The 17043-nt window shown below is 51.2% G+C and overlaps 1 protein-coding gene and 3 pseudogenes across 1 annotated transcript; 2 read left to right on the forward strand and 2 right to left on the reverse strand.

Moving 5' to 3' along the window:
- Positions 1-4062: 4062 nt before the first annotated feature.
- On the forward strand, positions 4063-4842 carry LOC119712167 (annotated as a pseudogene).
- Positions 4843-7473: 2631 nt separating this feature from the next.
- Positions 7474-8314, forward strand: LOC119712148 (annotated as a pseudogene).
- A 2553-nt stretch (positions 8315-10867) lies between these two features.
- Positions 10868-11907, reverse strand: LOC119712157 (annotated as a pseudogene).
- Positions 11908-13421: 1514 nt separating this feature from the next.
- LOC119712149 (feather keratin Cos2-2-like) lies at positions 13422-13869 on the reverse strand. Its single transcript, XM_038163061.1, has one exon. It carries the CDS (start codon positions 13838-13840, stop codon positions 13511-13513), a length of 330 nt encoding a protein of 109 aa, XP_038018989.1. The 5' UTR covers positions 13841-13869; the 3' UTR covers positions 13422-13510.
- Between the last annotated feature and the right edge of the window lie 3174 nt (positions 13870-17043).

A 17043-nucleotide genomic window follows, 5' to 3' on the forward strand; every position in this document is an offset into this window, starting at 1 on the left:
CTTTCCAGGAATGTAAGCCTCTGGGGAAAGGAAGGCTGCAGGTTGCGTGGAAACACTGATAGCAAAGAGCTGAACTTGGCAGGAGTCAGAGCAGGCAGCTGCAGCACCTGCAGATGAAAGGCTGCATCTGCCAAAGGCCAAACCATTTTGCCAGTAAGCTTGCTTTAAATGAAAACCCTTCAAGAGGAGAGACAGTGGGTGGTTTCCCTGTGTGGTGATGCCAGCTAAAGCTGGAGTTCCCTGCTACACCCTGAGGCCATGAGGCCCTGAAACCAAGGCCAAATGTTTGAATGCCTGATAAGAACAGCAAAACAGAACAGCATTTTACTCTTACCAAATTAATGGAACACTGTGGCCTTGGAGAATTAGGTGTGTTATAAATAACTGGATAGTTGATGGCTTTTGCTGTTATGTATCAGCTTTTGAAGATTATTATTAATCAAAGCAATTTTGATGTAGTATAATTTGTAATCACTTTTAACTGGTTTTGGATATAATATAATTCGTCAGCTTTTGCGGCCACTGCTCTGGCCATATGTTGTTTGTATATATTAGTGTGATAAACACATCATAGTTTTGGCTTTTGCAAAATATTAAAATAGAGACTATGTAATATTAACTTTTGCAGAATGCTTTTGTCTTTGTAGCTAGCTGACAATAGTGAGAAAACTCTAAGTTTGTGGAAATAGCTAAAACTGTCTGTATGATTAGATAACATTGATGGAGCCACATAGATAACACTGAAAGAAGGGATGTTAAAAAGACTCCTGCCACTGACCCTGTGGCGATCAATAATTCCCCATTTGTTGCCGTGAGGAAACAGCATACGTGTTGTGAGAAAATGGCATATACATTGTGAGGAAATGACATACACGACTCCCAAAAATCAAATCTACACTATTGCATGATGGGTCAAGGGTGAAACAAAGCTAAAGAATTCCCAGAACATGTAAAAGAACTCACAGGAATGTTTGAATATGTAGAATCTGCATGAATATGCATCTAACTAATGTAATGAAAAAGTATATATGAAAATTGTTTTAAGCTAACAGTGTGCTTCTGACAGTTTGCCAGGCACCCCATCCCTGGATTTTGTCTTTTTTATCCCTTATTAAACTTTAAAAAAAATTAAAAAATGAGGCTTGTTTCTCACAATAAGGCGGACAAAACAGAAGTCATGCAAAACAATGGTATTGTGCATTACTCAAAAGCTGAGATCAAGGAACTACCCCCAGAAAATTTTGGGACACCAGACATTGATGATCACTGAAGAAGACCCCAAAAGACCAAATAAGGACTTGCAATAATGGGTTTGACTAAGTAAAATAAAGTAATGCATATATATAAAGTAAGCAGGGATTGAAAATGAATATGTAATCAGTGTGTATGATAAAAATTCTGTTTACCCTACACGTGATGCACTTGATTAGAGGAAGGATCCTCTGAGTGCCCAGTGCTGCAATAAGGAATGCCTGCTTTCTAATACTTAAAACTCTGTTAGAAGATTTATATCTGAATGATTTTGTTATCATGCCAGCACTGCATCTTTAACTGCTGATCTGCTAAATTCTGTACACCAGGAAACACAAACTCAGAGAGCCTCCAACACTTATGGATGGCAACCAGGGATGTAAAAGAAGGAGGTTTTTATTCCATGCTGGGAACACGACATGTCAATTCACACTTGCCTGGAAGTGAAGACAATACACCTTTATCAGACTCCCAAAGGGGTATGAATATTGCCCAATGATTGCACAGACTGTGCTGGCTGAACTTCTACTTTTTCACTCCTTCTGGACATGAAATTATTTTAATCACAGAAGACCCCTACCTGAAAAGTGCAAAAGCTGCTTTGTGTGTCCTTGGGCAAGAACTTCCAAGACCTCAGAACACGATGCTGGCCGGAAGACAGAGCTGTAGGACATGGTATTTAGAGCTTCAAGCCTGTTGGAGGTTAGGACTCTTCCTTTTGTTTTCTTTTTCTCAGGGAATTTTCTCTCATTTTGCTGCTAGGAGACAATAACAACCAGGTACTTAAAGAGAGACCAAGTTGCCCTAGGAAGTCTGCGGCTGGCTACTCTCTTATCTGAGGGTTTCTTTCATTGGGACAGAGATACCTTAAGAATTGGGGCTGGGGATCAAAAGGGGGCTGGGTGCAGCTCCTGTGTCTTGCTCTCTTGGCGTTTGGAGGGGAAGGAGGCTGTGGGCGCTGTGGGAAGAATTCACCAACACTGTCACGTTCTCCCTCCTGCTGCCTTCTCCTACGGTGAGTGGAGCTCTGCTCTTAAGAGTGGCCATTGCACTGGGACCTAATTAACACCCTACCTCATCAAACAGGGGACCCTTCACCATCTGCTCAAGTTCCTCAGGGGAAGCCCAGGATCCCCAAGCCACCTTCCCCTTCAAGGGAGCCTCTTTGCCATGTTCGGGAGCCAGGCTGCGGCAACCCAGCTCTGCCACTTCTCTGCCACAGCTCTGGGTTCTTCCCTGCACAGTAACCCCACACCCCCTGCCCGCTGGGACACCCCGCAGCTCCTGCTACAGTGTGGAATTTCTGATACATTTCATTTGCCGCTCCAGGGTCTGCTCGTCCCTGCCATTCCAGCGTGTTGCTTCTGACGTTCCTGCTACCGCTCTTTTTGCCATCCAGAGGGAAAACAGGGCCAGCTGCTACAGTGGGATTACAAAGGAGCCCCTTCTCCATCTCTGCATGCTGTGCTGCCATCACCCACACGCTGAGAGGCAGCCGAGCCGCGCCACAGCGCCCCCTTCAGCCGCGGGGGAACCATCGCACCCGCCCTGCCCGGCCGGGAGCCAGCAGCGCCCCTGCTGGCTGTGACCGGAACTGCACCAAAGCAGAAAGTGTAAACAGCAGGAAGAGACTTTGTATTGGGTTTTCTGGGCTCTTTTGTTGGTTGTTGCAGCTGTTTTTGTTTGTTTGTTTGCCCTGTTAGATACATACATACTGGTAAAGAACTGTTAGTCCTTTTCCCTATATTTGCCTTAAAGCTCCTTAATTATAAAGTTATAATAATTCGGAGGAAAGAGGACCATATTTTCCATTCCTGAGGGAAGTTCCTGCCTTTCTTTGCAGACACCTGTCTTTCAAATGGAGACAAAGCCATTATCCCCTTCTTCAATTTTCAATTAGGGAATGAAAATCTGCAGAGGTGGGAAGATATTCTTGGCATTTTCCCCTGAACATATAGCAAGAAATGGAGGATAAAGGAGGCAGAGGCTGCATTTCAGTTCTGTGGGTATTTCTCTGCAAGCACCATTCAGTTGTAGATTGGCTTCTTCTGGCAGAGATACCCAGCTACTCTGTGCTGCTGAAGGACACACCAAGGGCAGGGTTGAGTGAGGGAATCTTCATGTGCCCTCATGCTGAGGTTCATATACATACAAATGCACACACACACAGAGACTGACTTGTGTGCTCATGCATGGCTGCATGGAGTCAAGCAAAACTCTACATATTCATAGAAGGCCATAAAAATACCAGCAACTCAGAACTCCGCTGAGGACATGTTGGGAGCAACTCTGGCGGGAGAGGACTCAGTATACCAGGGAAAGACCAGGTCAACAGACACACTGCTGGTGTTCACAGGTCACCAACAGAGACTGCACAGTAAGAGGATGAGGCAAATGAGACCAGCTGAATTTTCCTGAGAGCAATGTTCGTGTAGCAATGGGGGCAGTGCAGCAATGACTGACTGTCACAGAGTCAGGGAGAAAAACAAAAGGATGCTTAATGTCCCCTCACATAGCAGTCCAGCGCATGGAGGAATGGGAGCAGTATACATTCCTGAAATTTCTAGTACGAAAACTCACACAGAGTTTTTGGCACAGGTTCACATCAACTGACCACATGAAATGCCACCATCTGAGCATTCTTCTTGAGCTGACATATCTACATACTGAATATATTTGGGCCACTCATCCCAGCACTTACAGAGGACTTCAGATAGGAATTCAGATGGAAAAAGACAGGAAATGAAAAGGCAACAATTCAGGAAACCAGGATACAGCCCCTACCATTAACCGGGATGGTGCACAATTGACATGAGCTGGTCAGAAAATTAGGACTTCCACAAAGCTGCCTCTGGGCCTGAGGCAAGGCAGGACTGCTATAAAAGGCAGCCCAAGTCTCTGCTCTCTCATGCACTTCTCTCACCTCCTCCTCCTCCTCAGGAATCAGGTGAGTGGAAAGCCTCTCCTCCTCCTCCTGCTGCTGCTGCTGCTTCAAGACAGCTCTTGCCTGGCTGGAGGTCTCAGCTGAGAGGGGCTGTCGTAGTGCAGGGCTGGGAGCTGCTTGTGCTGGGAGAGGGCAGGGTGGAGAAGGTCTTGTGCAGACAGAGAGAGGCTGGCACTTGGCTGAGGTGGCTCCTGGGCTTTGAGCTGGGCACTGCAATGTGGGCCAGGAGGTGCCTTGGCTGCAGGGTGTTTGGGTGCAGTGCTGCTTGTCATGTGTCCTCACTTTGTGCTTCTCCCTGCCCTCTGTGCCAGGTGCACCTGTGAGCCCCAGCCATGTCCTGCTGCCCCAAGTCCTGCGACCCTTGCTGCCAGCCCTGCGGCCCCTGCCCTCTGGCCAGCAGCTGCAATGAGTGCTGTGTCAGGCAGTGCCAGAGCTCCCACGTTGTCATTCAGCCTCCTGCTGTGCTGGTGACCCTGCCTGGCCCCATCCTCAGCTCCTCCCCACAGAACACCGCCGTGGGATCCTCCACCTCTGCTGCTGTTGGCAGCATCCTCAGCTGTGAAGGAGTGCCCATCAGCTCTGGGGGCTTTGACATCTCCTGCATCACCAACTGCTATGGTGGCAGCAGATGCTGCCGTCCCTGCTAAAGATCCTGCTGCCAACATCCTTGCCCAACAATCTCCAAGACCTCGGAACATGGTGCTGGAATGAAGACAGAATTTTGGAACATTGAATTTAGACCTTTTTGCTATTAATTCCATCTTCTCCTCTCTCCTATATTTCCTTTCCATTCCTTTCACCACCACCCAATGCCAGCCTAGTGGAACTGTCTTCCCCCCCTCCCTTCTGCCCTCTTTCTGCTGGCTAGGTCTCTGGACACCCCCATTGCATCTTTGCGCTTGCTCCTGGTGCTGTCCCCTACATACCTGCTTTTCTTCTTTAGTCTCAATAAAGTTTTTTGCATTCAAACATCAGCCTCTGATTTCTCCTTCATTCTCTGACAACTCTTCCAGTCGCCTCAGGAGTACAGTGGAAAAGCAGAGAGTGGGACTCACTATTATGGATTTTCCTTGTGTCTTTTCCCTTGAAGCTGACAAAGACATCTTTGACATCAGGGGTGATGAGGCACTGGAACAAGTTGCTCAGAGAAATTGTAGATTTCTCACTCCTGGAAATGCTCGTGGCAGGATTGGTCAGGACTTTGAGCCACTTGGTTTGTTGGATGCCTCTTTTGTGGGGTTGCTGTGGACTTGAAAATGAAATAAATGTTATTTAGGCTCCCTTGAGTTGACACAGTTGCACAGAAGGAACACCCAAAAACCAGGTGGAAAGAGTAAATTTATTTCCATACCTCACTCCATGGAGGAGGTCGAAGAAATGCTTGGGCAGATATGCACAATTAGGAACCTTGTCCATCTCAGTCTCAGTCCTTGTTGGCAAGGCTCCTCTTTGACCAGTGCTCAAGCATGTCTGTGAGAGGGCCTCCATGTCTTTCTAAACACCAGTGATGTTTCTACACAGATTGTTCTTCTTCAAACTCAGGAAAAAACAGCAATCGGTGTCTGTTATTGTTTTTTTTTGGACACAGTTGGAGCTGTTAGACGTGGTGGGAGCTGCAGGAATGTTGTCCCAGTGCCCATTTCTGCATCCTTCTTCCCCAGCTGCCAATCTTTGCCACTTCAACACAAGAGGGAGGATCCATTACGGTGTGAAAAACAATGGGATGAATAAAATTTCTAACAACCACACAGTGGTCAAGGCTTAAGGCTGGGATGAATGTAACTTTCAATAACCTAAACAAAAATTATATTAGTGATCCTGCAGCAAAGGGGGAATTTTCCTGACTTCTCCCTTGAAAGAGGAGCTGTGGTTTTGGCCTTTTGGTCCCAAATGATGAGTCGCTGCTTTCCTGGACACAGTTGCTCAGAACACCATTTTTGGGGGGTATGGACGTCCTGGTGCTTAAACACTAAAGAGAGTTCACAGCTCTTTGACTGTCCCCGTGCCACCCAGAACATCTATCCTACATCTCTGAGCAAGGCAATCTCTGTACCCTGACTCCTGCAAATCCACCCATGCATTTGTTGTAAGGTCTTGGCCCCCACCTCACTCAGCACCAGTCTGAGTGGTAGCATTGGCCTGGACAGGATGAGACTGGGTCCCATCCCAGCGGACAAGTCCAGGAGGTAAGGGCTGACGTGTATGTCTCAAACACAGAGAGCTGGATGCCCCTGGGGCCAGCCAAGGCTTGTGGGTGTGTTGGGTCTGGCAGAGATGCAGTTCATGTTCCCCACGGCAGCTCTGGCAGGGCTGTGCTGTGCACTGGCTGTTACAAAGGTGCTGGCAACAGCCCAGTCCTTTGGCTCCTGCTGAGCGCTGCTCACACAGCACCAGCACTGTCTCGCCAACATTCCCTTCCCCATCAGGAGCTGGGGGGTGGCAAGATCCTGGGAGTGGACAAAACTCAGACAGTTGACCCAAACTGAGTAAAAGGGATATTCAGTGCCATGTGACATGAGCTCAGACACAACAGCGAAGGAGAAACAAGGGTAGGCATTTGTAATTTGCAATGTTTACCTTCAAGCAACACCACTACATGTGCTCAAGCCCTGCTTCCTGGGAAGGGGCCAGATAGAACTTTCTGACTGGAAGTAGAGCATAAGAAGTGGGGTTTTCTTCCAGCTGACTACTGCATGCACAACCTTTTGATTATGTCTTAGCACAAATTCAAATCCTAATAGTCCAGTTGTTTTCCTTCTCATTTTCCCATGCCTGTTCACCTCAGAATGGAGAATCATAGAGTGGCTGCAGGGCACCAGCTGTCCAGCCAAGGTCAAACCAGCACGGCTGGAAATACCAACCAAGGATTGATGGTAAGAATGTGGGGTGAGAAAGACCAGCATGTGGCTGGAGAAGGGGCCCTAGGGAGGTAGGATAGCACTTTTCTGGGAGAAGTGTCCTTCCTGTGGGTCCCACACAAAACAGGGGAAGAGCAGGAATGAGGCAGAGAAACAGGCATGGACTGTTCACCAAGTAGGCTAACCCCGTAGGGAGGAATCAAGATGCAACACGTGCCTGCATGGAATGCCACCAGACCATGATCCAAGCATCCTGCCTACTCTGACGTGTTTATATCGGAAATTCTTGTCCCTCTCATCCTGGCCCTAACAAGAGAGTTCAGATAGGAATGCACAGGGCAGAAGGCAGGAAATGAAAATGCAGCAATGCAGGAAACCAGGATACAGCCCCTACCATTAACTGGATGGTGCATGATTGACATGAGCTGGTCAGAAAATTAGGACTTCCACAAAGCTGCCTCTGGGCCTGAGGCAGGGCAGGACTGCTATAAAAGGCAGCCCAAGTCTCTGTTCTCTCATCCACTTCTCTCATCTCCTCCTCAGGAATCAGGTGAGTGGAAAGCCTCTTCTTCTGCTGCTGCTTCAAGAGCGGCTCTTGCCTGGCTGGAGGTCTCAGCTGAGAGGGGCTGTCGTAGCGCAGGGCTGGGAGCTGCTTGTGCTGGGAGAGGGCAGGGGAGAGAAGGTCTTGTGCAGACAGAGAGAGGCTGGGACATGGCTGAGGTGGCTCCTGGGCTTTGAGCTGGGCACTGCAATGTGAGCCAGGAGGTGCCTTGGCTGCAGGGTGTTTGGGTGCATTGCTGATTCTCATGTGTCCTCACTTTGTGCTTCTCCCTGCCCTCTGTGCCAGGTGCACCTGTGAGCCCCAGCCATGTCCTGCTGCAAGCCCTGCGACCCTTGCTGCCAGCCTTGCGGCCCCTGCCCTCTGGCCAGCAGCTGCAATGAGTGCTGTGTCAGGCAGTGCCAGAGCTCCCACGTGGTCATTCAGCCTCCTGCTGTGCTGGTGACCCTGCCCGGCCCCATCCTCAGCTCCTCCCCACAGAACACTGCCGTGGGATCCTCCACCTCTGCTGCTGTTGGCAGCATCCTCAGCTGTGAGGGCGTGCCCATCAGCTCTGGGGGCTTTGACATCTCCTGCATCACCAACTGCTATGGTGGCAGCAGATGCTGTCGTCCCTGCTAAAGATGCTGCTGGCAACGTCCTCAGGCAAGAACCTTCACGACCTGAGAACATGGTCCTGGCATGACAACAGAATTTTGGGACATCGGGTTTAGAGTATTTGCCATTAGTTCCTTCTTCTCCTCTCTGCTCTTTCTTCCCTTCGATTTCTGTCAGCACCACCCAATGCCACCTTAGTGGGCCCTGTTGCCCTCATTCCCTTCCTCCTCTTATGCCAGCCAGGCAGATGGACACCCCCACTTCATCTTAATGGCTTCTCCTAATGCTGTGTCTGAGAACTGTCTCCATTTATTCTTTATACTTAATAAAGTTCTTTTTGCATTGGAACCTGGGCCTCTGATTTCTCTTTCCTTCTGTAACAACTCTTCCAGTCTCCTCAGCAGAAAGGTGGAAAAGCAGTAAGCTGGACTCTCTGCTATGTATTTTCCTTGGAGCTGACAAAGACAACCCTGACAGTCATAGTGATGAGGCAAGGAACAGAGAAGTTACTTCTCATTCCTTTAAATCTTTAAGGCAAGGTTACTTGGGACTCTGAACTACTTGGTTTGGTGGGGGCCATTTTTGCCCATGTTTTTTTAGCGTGCTGGAGTGTTGCAAACAAAGTTCCCTTTCATCCCAAGAGTATCAGTCAACACAGTCAGGCTCCTGGAACAACCACAAAACCATGGTGGAAAGACAAAGAGCAAATTTATTGCCTTGCCTCTCTCTGCAGAGGACGTCAGATCAACACTCAGGCAGGGATGCACATTGTCCCACTTTAGATCAGTCCCACGGGTTGCACAGGCAGGAATTTCAGTAGCCTGAGGCACAGTCCTTGATAGCAGGGCTCCTCTTTGCACCAGATCACCCTGTGCTTTTTGTGATTTTCCCTCTCCCAAAACAAGGAGCTCACGAATTTCCATGAGAGGGCCTTCAAGTCTCTCCAAACACTAGCCTTGTTACTTCTCCAAACAGACAGACGATAAACAGCAGGTGCAGAGCAAAATGATCTCTGCACAGGGTGGGCAAGTGAGGCCATTCCCACACCCTTCTTTTGCTTCTTCAGAAAGGCATCAGAGTATTTTGTCTAAAGATGCATCTTTGTGCCAGTCTGAGCAGTGAGCCAGGACTGTCTAAGGAATGTGTCAAATCCCAGTCCAGCAGCCACTGCAACACTTCTGCATGTCTCAGAGATGACCAAGTTGTTGGAGAACCTGTGCTATGAGTGGAGCCTTTCCTCTCTGGAAAGCAAAAGGTTTTGGAAAACTCCATCCAGTTTTCCAGCAGTTCAAGGATTCCAACAAAAAGGATCAGTCCTCTTTCATTCCAAGGATTCCCATGGAAAATGGTGGGTGTCCTGGTTTAGGGCAAATTTGGGAGAAAACCTCTAAAGGGGTTCCTCTAGAAAGTGGATTCAAGTGGCCCCTCCCCCAGCTGGTTCAGGAAAATATTTCCTTGGCAACAAGTGGAAAAAACCTGTTTATTAAACAGGCAAAGCATTCACCAGCACAAAAAAAAAAAAAAAAAAAAGAACAATATTAAACAATAAAACCTCTTACTGCTGCAAAGGGATGACAAACTCAGAAAGTCCCTTTCCTGAGCTGTAACTCAGCTCACTCAGTCTCTTATCAGTCCCTCCAGTGCTGGAAATGCCATGGCTCAGGCAAGCCCGCTGGGCCACAGGTGCAAGCTGCCACTTTTGGGTGTGCAGCCCAGAGCAGGTTTAAACAGTTCCAAGAAAAAGAAAAACCAAACTCCAGGGAACTTCTCTGCCTCAACTAACTAAAAACTAACTAAAAGCAAAGGAGAGCTCTGTCCTGCCATCTGTCCCCCTGCAGACAACACAGTCCAGGAGCTGGAATGTGGAGGAGTGAGTGCAGTTTCTGAAAACAAACTGTGCACTTCTTTGTCCCCTCGTCGCTCTCAGAACAAGTTTTAAAGGTGCAAAAGTTATTTCTGAGGTAAACAGACAAATGGGGATACAATTCAGTATAACAGTAACCCCAGGAGAGTGGGTCATTTCCAAGGAGTTCCCTTGTTCAAGAACAGAATGCTCCAGGGCAGGTCCCCAGTAGGGGAAGAATTCCTGTCAGCAGGACCTGCTCCATTTTGGCTGTTTCTCCATTGCAGTGGACATTCTTGCCAGGAATCTTTTCTGGTGCATGCTCCTCATGGGGTCACAGTTTCCTTCATGGTACATTCACCTGTAAAGGGCACCGTAAGAGCAGCTGACCCCAATCACCCTATCTCTGTGTGGGTGCTGCCAAGCCCAGCCTATGAAACACCTCAGTCCTGTGTGTCTGGACAGCAGCTGGGCAGAACAGGAGGTGTGGTGGAGGTGTCAGGAAGGAGGAGGTTGTGGGCTGAAATCAAGCATTGCTGATTCCTACGCACCCCCTTTCACCCCCCATTTCTGTCAAGTTTGGGAACCATCTTCCTCTTCTGGTAGTTGTGGCAGAGTAGTGAGGGATATGTTTGTGAGCTCCAAGAGAAAAGGCACAAAGTAAAATCCACACTAGGGAGTCCCAAGCTCTGCTTCCTCCGCCTTTTCCCCTCAGCTCACGGGAGAAGTTGACACAGATGGAAAGATAATCAGAGACAAATGGCTTGGATGCAAAATGACTTTATTCACTCTAAGCAAGAAAAAGGATGTGGTTCCAGAGAGCACCAGGAACAGCCACTAAGGTGAAGTGGGGGTATCCATCTGCTAGTCTCCAGAGCAAGGAAGGGAGAGAAGCCAACAAGTCCCACTGTGGGATCGGGATCCCACAGGCTGGTATTGAGTGCTATTGACTGGAAAGGAATGCAAGAGAGAGAAGAGAGGAGAAGAAGGAAACAAAAGTCAGAGGCCCTACATAAAGTGCCAAAGTTCTATCTTCATTTCAGATCCAAGTTCCGTGGTCCTGGAGGTTCTTGCCTGAGGATATTGCCAGCATGTTTAGCAGGGACGGCATCTGCTGCCACCATAGCAGTTGGTGATGCAGGAGATGTCAAAGCCCCCAGAGCTGATGGGCACTCCCTCACAGCTGAGGATGTTGCCAACAGCAGCAGAGGTGGAGGATCCCACGGCGGTGTTCTGTGGGAAGGAGCTGAGGATGGGGCCAGGCAGGGTCACCAGCACAGCAGGCGGCTCAATGACAACGTGGGAGCTCTGGCACTGCCTGACACAGCACTCATTGCAGCTGCTGGCCAGCGGGCAGGGGCCGCAGGGCTGGCAGCAAGGGTCGCAGGGCTGGCAGCAGGACATGGCTCGAGCTCACAGGTGCACCTGGCACAGAGGGCAGGGAGAAGCACAAAGTGAGGACACATGACAAGCAGCACTGCACCCAAACACCCTGCAGCCAAGGCACCTCCTGGCCCACATTGCAGTGCCCAGCTCAAAGCCCAGGAGCCATGTCCCAGCCTCTCTCTGTCTGCACAAGACCTTCTCTCCCCTGCCCTCTCCCAGCACAAGCAGCTCCCAGCCCTGCGCTCTGACAGCCCCTCTCAGCTGAGACCTCTAGGCAGGCAAGAGCTGCTCTTGAAGCTGCAGCAGGAGGAGGAGAAGAGGCTTCGCACTCACCTGATTCCTGAGGAGGAGGAGGAGGTGAGAGAAGTGGAGGAGAGAGCAGAGACTTGGGCTGCCTTTTATAGCAGTCCTGCCCTGCCTCAGGCCCAGAGGCAGCTTTGTGGAAGTCCTAATTTTCTGACCAGCTCATGTCAATTGTGCACCATCCCAGGTAATTGTAGGGGCTGTGTCCTGGTTTCCTGCACTGCAGCCTCTATTTCCTGCCTTCTGCCCTGTGCATTCCTATCTGAAGACACCTTCAAGTGTGCGGAGGAGAGATCCAAGAATTTCCAGGTTGTAAACACATCAGAGTCGGCAGAATGCTCGGATCATGGCCTGGTGGCATTCCATGCAGGCACATGACCTGAACCTGTGTCATTCCTGTGGCTTTCTTTGTGGCAAAGCACTCAGGGCATCACTCTCGTTCTTCCTGTGTCCCTGCCCATCTCTCCCGCATCCCTTTTGTGCCATCCCATGAGTTTCCACGTGCAGCCTGTTTTCCTGGCCCATTTTGGGAATCCATAGGGAACATAAGGTATTCTTTGTGGTCTTGCTTTTCCTTTTTAGGTCTCCCTTTGGTCAGCACTCCATGCCTGCTTCTGCAGCTCATTCCTGCTCTTGCCCTGGGCTGGACTCCAAGCTGTGCTCGCTGGCCCTTGTCTGGATAGATGGTGCCCAGCAAGCTGCTCTGTCAATGCCCTTTCTCTGGTACTAAGACAAGATAAAACCAAACTGATAACAACGTGAAGCTTGATAGAAGGCAGTTTGCTAAAGCAAAAGGGAAAGATTATGCATGCACAAGTACACTGGGAAAGAAAATCTATTTATGGCCTCCTTCCCCCAGGAAGTGATGGCTGGCAATTTCCCAGGAAGCAGGGCTTCCTCCTGTGTCATGGTTGCTCATGAGGGCTCGCTTTGGACCTCAGGCTGCAGAAATGGGCTCTGTGACAGGAGTCCAGTGGCTCCAGGCAGCTCAGACTGAGTCAAGTCCAGCGTCTCCAAAGGGGACTCAGCACTGCCCAGCACTGAGCACATTTGTCACACTGCTGATGCCTCTGTGAAAGCAGATGTCATTAGACATGGTTTGGGCAGGAAGGCAATTTCAAGGCCGTTTCTTTCTAATCCTCCCGCGCTCCACACGTGGGCACTGATGCCACCCACTGAACCAGCTTGCTCCAAGCTGTGTCCAGCCTGGTCTCGCACCCTTCCAGGGCTGAGGCATCCAAAACCATTCTGGGCAATTTAATACAATGCCTCACCATTCTCAGAGTGAGGAGCACCTTAGTCAGCTCTAAGGGCAAGGAAACAAATATAATTGAACTGAACAAAACTGCTCAAAGAAAGTTGCAGGGATTGCAGCGCTATGCTTCCTCCACCCTTTTCCCAATTGAGCAAACTGGAAGAGTTGTCACAGAAAGAAGTGGAAATCAGAGGCCAAGTTTAGAATGCAAAAGAAAGTTTATTGAGTCAAAAGAAGAAAATATTGAGGCTCACAGAGGTCACCCAAGGTCAGCCACTAAGATGCAGCGGCATGTCTGACATCCTGGATGGCCGGGGAAAGGAAGCCAGCAGGTCCCACTAGGCTGGCATGGAGTGGTGGTGACAGGAAAGGAAGGGAAGAGAAAATTGAGAGGAGGAGAAGAAGGAAACATTTTCCCGAAGTTCTAAATCTGATGTGTTAAGTTCTGACTTCATTCCATCTCCCGTTCCGAGCTCTAGGAGGTTCTTGCCAGAGGACATTGCCAGCAGCATCTTTAGCAGGGACGACAGCATCTGCTGCCACCATAGCAGCTGGTGATGCAGGAGATGTCAAAGCCCCCAGAGCTGATGGGCACGCCCTCACAGCTGAGGATGCTGCCAACAGCAGCAGAGGTGGAGGATCCCACGGCAGTGTTCTGTGGGGAGGAGCTGAGGATGGGGCCGGGCAGGGTCACCAGCACAGCAGGCGGCTCAATGACAACGTGGGAGCTCTGGCACTGCCTGACACAGCACTCATTGCAGCTGCTGGCCAGCGGGCAGGGGCCGCAGGACCGGCAGCAAGGGTCGCAGGGCTGGCACTGCTGGCACTTCTCAGAGCAGGACATGTCTCGAGCCTGGCGCTGCACCTGGCACAGAGGGCTGGGAGGAAGCAGAGCACATGCACACCTGAGACGCAGCCCGCAAGGCTCCCCCAGCAGCACAAGGCCCCTGCTGCCTGCCAAGCTGCATGCTCTGCAGGCCCAACCTGGGCATCCTTTGCCTGAGCCCAGCACGCTCCTTCCCAGCTCAGCCAGCCCCAGCTCTGCTCCTGCCTAACCTGCATGAAAATCAGCCCCTCAGCCCAGCCTCAGCCTCTGGCCAGAACACACGCCCTCCCCTCTGCCCACACCGCCACCATTGCAGAACACCCCCAGAGGAGCAAGGGGCAGGAACAAGGGCCAGAATTGTCAATGCTGTCTTGGAGAGGCTGGAGGAGAAAGGGGCTTCCAACTCACCTGGTTCCCAAGGGGCAGCAGGTGACAGAAGTGGTTGAGAGAGCCACCAGCTAGGCTGCCTTTTATCCTGGCCCCACAGTGCCTCAGGGCCCACAGTTTGTGCTGCGTAAGTGACGATATTCCTGCATGATCCCAAATGAATGGAAAGATCTCTGGGAATGCTGTGGCAGGAGTTGGATTTTCCCTCTACACTGACTTTGCATTTCCTGGCTTACCTCATTGCCATTGCCTCAGGGACACTTCTTCTGAGTGCTGGTATGCAAGATTCCATGATTCCTGGGAGCAAGGATGTGCCAGTGTGGTCATAAGACATGAACTATCTGCAGAAGGGATCACAAGGAAGCAGGTAATGCCAGCCTGAGGCATTCTTGGGGATCTTTTCTGTTCCTGCTGACTGGAAGTGCCTCATGTGCTGCCAGCCCTCCAGTCTTTGGCTCATCACCCAACGGCTCTCGTTCATGCCTTGCCCTTGAGGTAAAAGCTCGTTGCCTTCCTCCTCAGCCTTCCCAGTGCATGAGACTCCTGTAGCACTGCTGCCTGAGCTTCTGTCCTGCTTGGTGTTGCCAGAATCTGCTCTGGCTGGGAGCTCCCCAGAATCTCCTCAGTCCCATCCCTTCGTCAGGCCTCTGCCCCTGGAGCTCCCCCTCAATACCGTGCCTGGCAGTGTGGCTGTGGCCCAGTGTGTGCCAGTGTCTGCACACGCCTGTGCCCGTGCCCTGGTGGGAGCAGCCCCTGAGAGCCTCTGGCCTGCACGGGGATGGTTGTGCACAGGGCAGGGCACTTGTGCGCAACCCGCCTGCCCGTGTGCCTGTGCCCGTGTGCTGGGCTCTGTGCGTCTGGGCTCATCTCTGAGCACACCTGGGCAGGCTGGCAGTGTGTCAGTGCCCTGGCTCAGTGTCCCCAGCTGGGCCTGAGCTGAGCTCTCAGCCCAGCCGTTGCCCGCCCTGTAGGGCCTTCCCTGGCCAGCAGTGCCGGCCACTCAGCCACACTCAGCCCCCAGTTCCTTCTCTGCAGGAACCTGGAGAGAGCCACAGCACCCACATCTCTCAAGGACAGTCCCAAACCCAGGCCATGCCTTTGATGCCACCTCCAGGCAGCCTTGGTGCCCTCAGCTGTTTCTCAGAGTCCTTGCTCCTGCCTCATGGAGTTGGTTTGGTGTGATATGGTTCTTATGGCATTGTGGAGATGGGGGAGTCCTGTGGCTAAAGTGGGTTTTGTCCTGTGCCAGAAGCTGTGGGAAATGATGCCATCAAAAAGAACGAGTCAAGTGGAGGAAAACATTTGGCTACGTGTGGGAGGTGGAGGCCCGAAGATGGGAGAGTTTATCTTCTCCCACATTCAGAAGGGGAAACATTGGCGGCCGCCAACATGGTGGGAGGATGGTTTTGGTTTTTGTTCTGTGCCCAAGCTCAGTTGATCCTGTGACACAATTCAGCTCTGCCTGTGCGCTTAGAGCAGGGCAGAAGGCTAATGTGAGGGAGGTGTTTGAGGAGAAAAGGTTGTGGACTATCCCAAGGCATGACTGTTTCCCATTTCCCACTCCTGTCATCATTTGACATCATCTTCCCCTGAGGATCACTGTTTTGGGGAAGCCAGGGATGTGTTTGGGAGCTCCAAGAGAAAAGGCACAAAGTCAAGGCCCCCACGGAGTGTCCACCCACGCCTTCCTGCACCTTTTGAGGTGAGGTGAATGGAAGAGGTGCCACACATGGAAGGAGAAAGCAGAGGGCCAGGTTTGGATGCAAAACAACTTTATTGAATCTAAGGAGGGAAGGAGGTAGCTGAAAGAGGACACCAGGAGCAGCCAGTGGGGTGCAGTGGGGGTGTCCATTTGCCTGGCCAGCAGAGGGATGGAGGGAGGCAAACAGGTCCCACTAGGCTGGCATTGGGTGGTGCTGACAGGAAGGGAAGGCAAGGGAAGAGAGCGGAAGAAACCAGCAGTGAACCAAGGGCACAAATCCATTGTTCCAAAGATCCATCTTCAATGCAGCTCCACGTTCTGAGGTTGTGGAGGTTCTTGCCCAAGGATGTTACTAGCAGCTTTAGCAGGGACGGCAACTGCTGCCACCATAGCAGTTGGTGATGCAGGAGATGTCAAAGCCCCCAGAGCTGATGGGCACTCCGCCACAGCTGAGGATGTTGCCAACAGCAGCAGAGGTGGAGGATCCCACGGCGGTGTTCTGTGGGAAGGAGCTGAGGATGGGCCCGGGCAGGGTCACCAGCACAGCAGGAGGCTGAATGACAACGTGGGAGCTCTGGCACTGCCTGACACAGCACTCATTGCAGCTGCTGGCCAGCGGGCAGGGGCCGCAGGGCTGGCAGCAAGGGTCGCAGGACTTGGGGCAGCAGGACATGGCTGGGGCTCACAGGTGCACCTGGCACAGAGGGCAGGGAGAAGCACAAAGTGAGGAGACATGAGAAGCAGCACTGCACCCAAACACCCTGCAGCCAAGGCACCTCCTGGCCCCCATTGCATTGCCCAGCTCAAAGCCCAGGAGTCACCTCAGCCAAGTGCCAGCCTCTCTCTGTCTGCACAAGACCTTCTCTCCCCTGCCCTCTCCCAGCACAAGCAGCTCCCAGCCCTGCGCTACGACAGCCCCTCTCAGCTGAGACCTCCAGCCAGGCAAGAGCTGGCCTTGAAGCAGCAGCAGAAGAAGAGTCTTCCCACTCACCTGATTCCTGAGGAGGAGGAGGAGGTGAGAGAAGTGGATGAGAGAGCAGAGACTTGGGCTGCCTTTTATAGCAGTCCTGCCTTGCCTCAGGCCCAGAGGCAGCTTCGTGGATGTCCTAATTTTGTGTCCAGCTCATGTCAA

This window comes from Motacilla alba, chromosome 27 (genome assembly GCF_015832195.1).
Source record: "Motacilla alba alba isolate MOTALB_02 chromosome 27, Motacilla_alba_V1.0_pri, whole genome shotgun sequence".
In the NCBI taxonomy this organism is placed as follows: Eukaryota; Metazoa; Chordata; class Aves; order Passeriformes; family Motacillidae; genus Motacilla; species Motacilla alba.

Excerpts from the sequence above, each read along its gene's own strand:
- LOC119712149 (XM_038163061.1), bottom strand. The coding sequence starts at position 13,840 with ATGTCCTGCTCTGAGAAGTGCCAGCAGTGCCAGCCCTGCGACCCTTGC.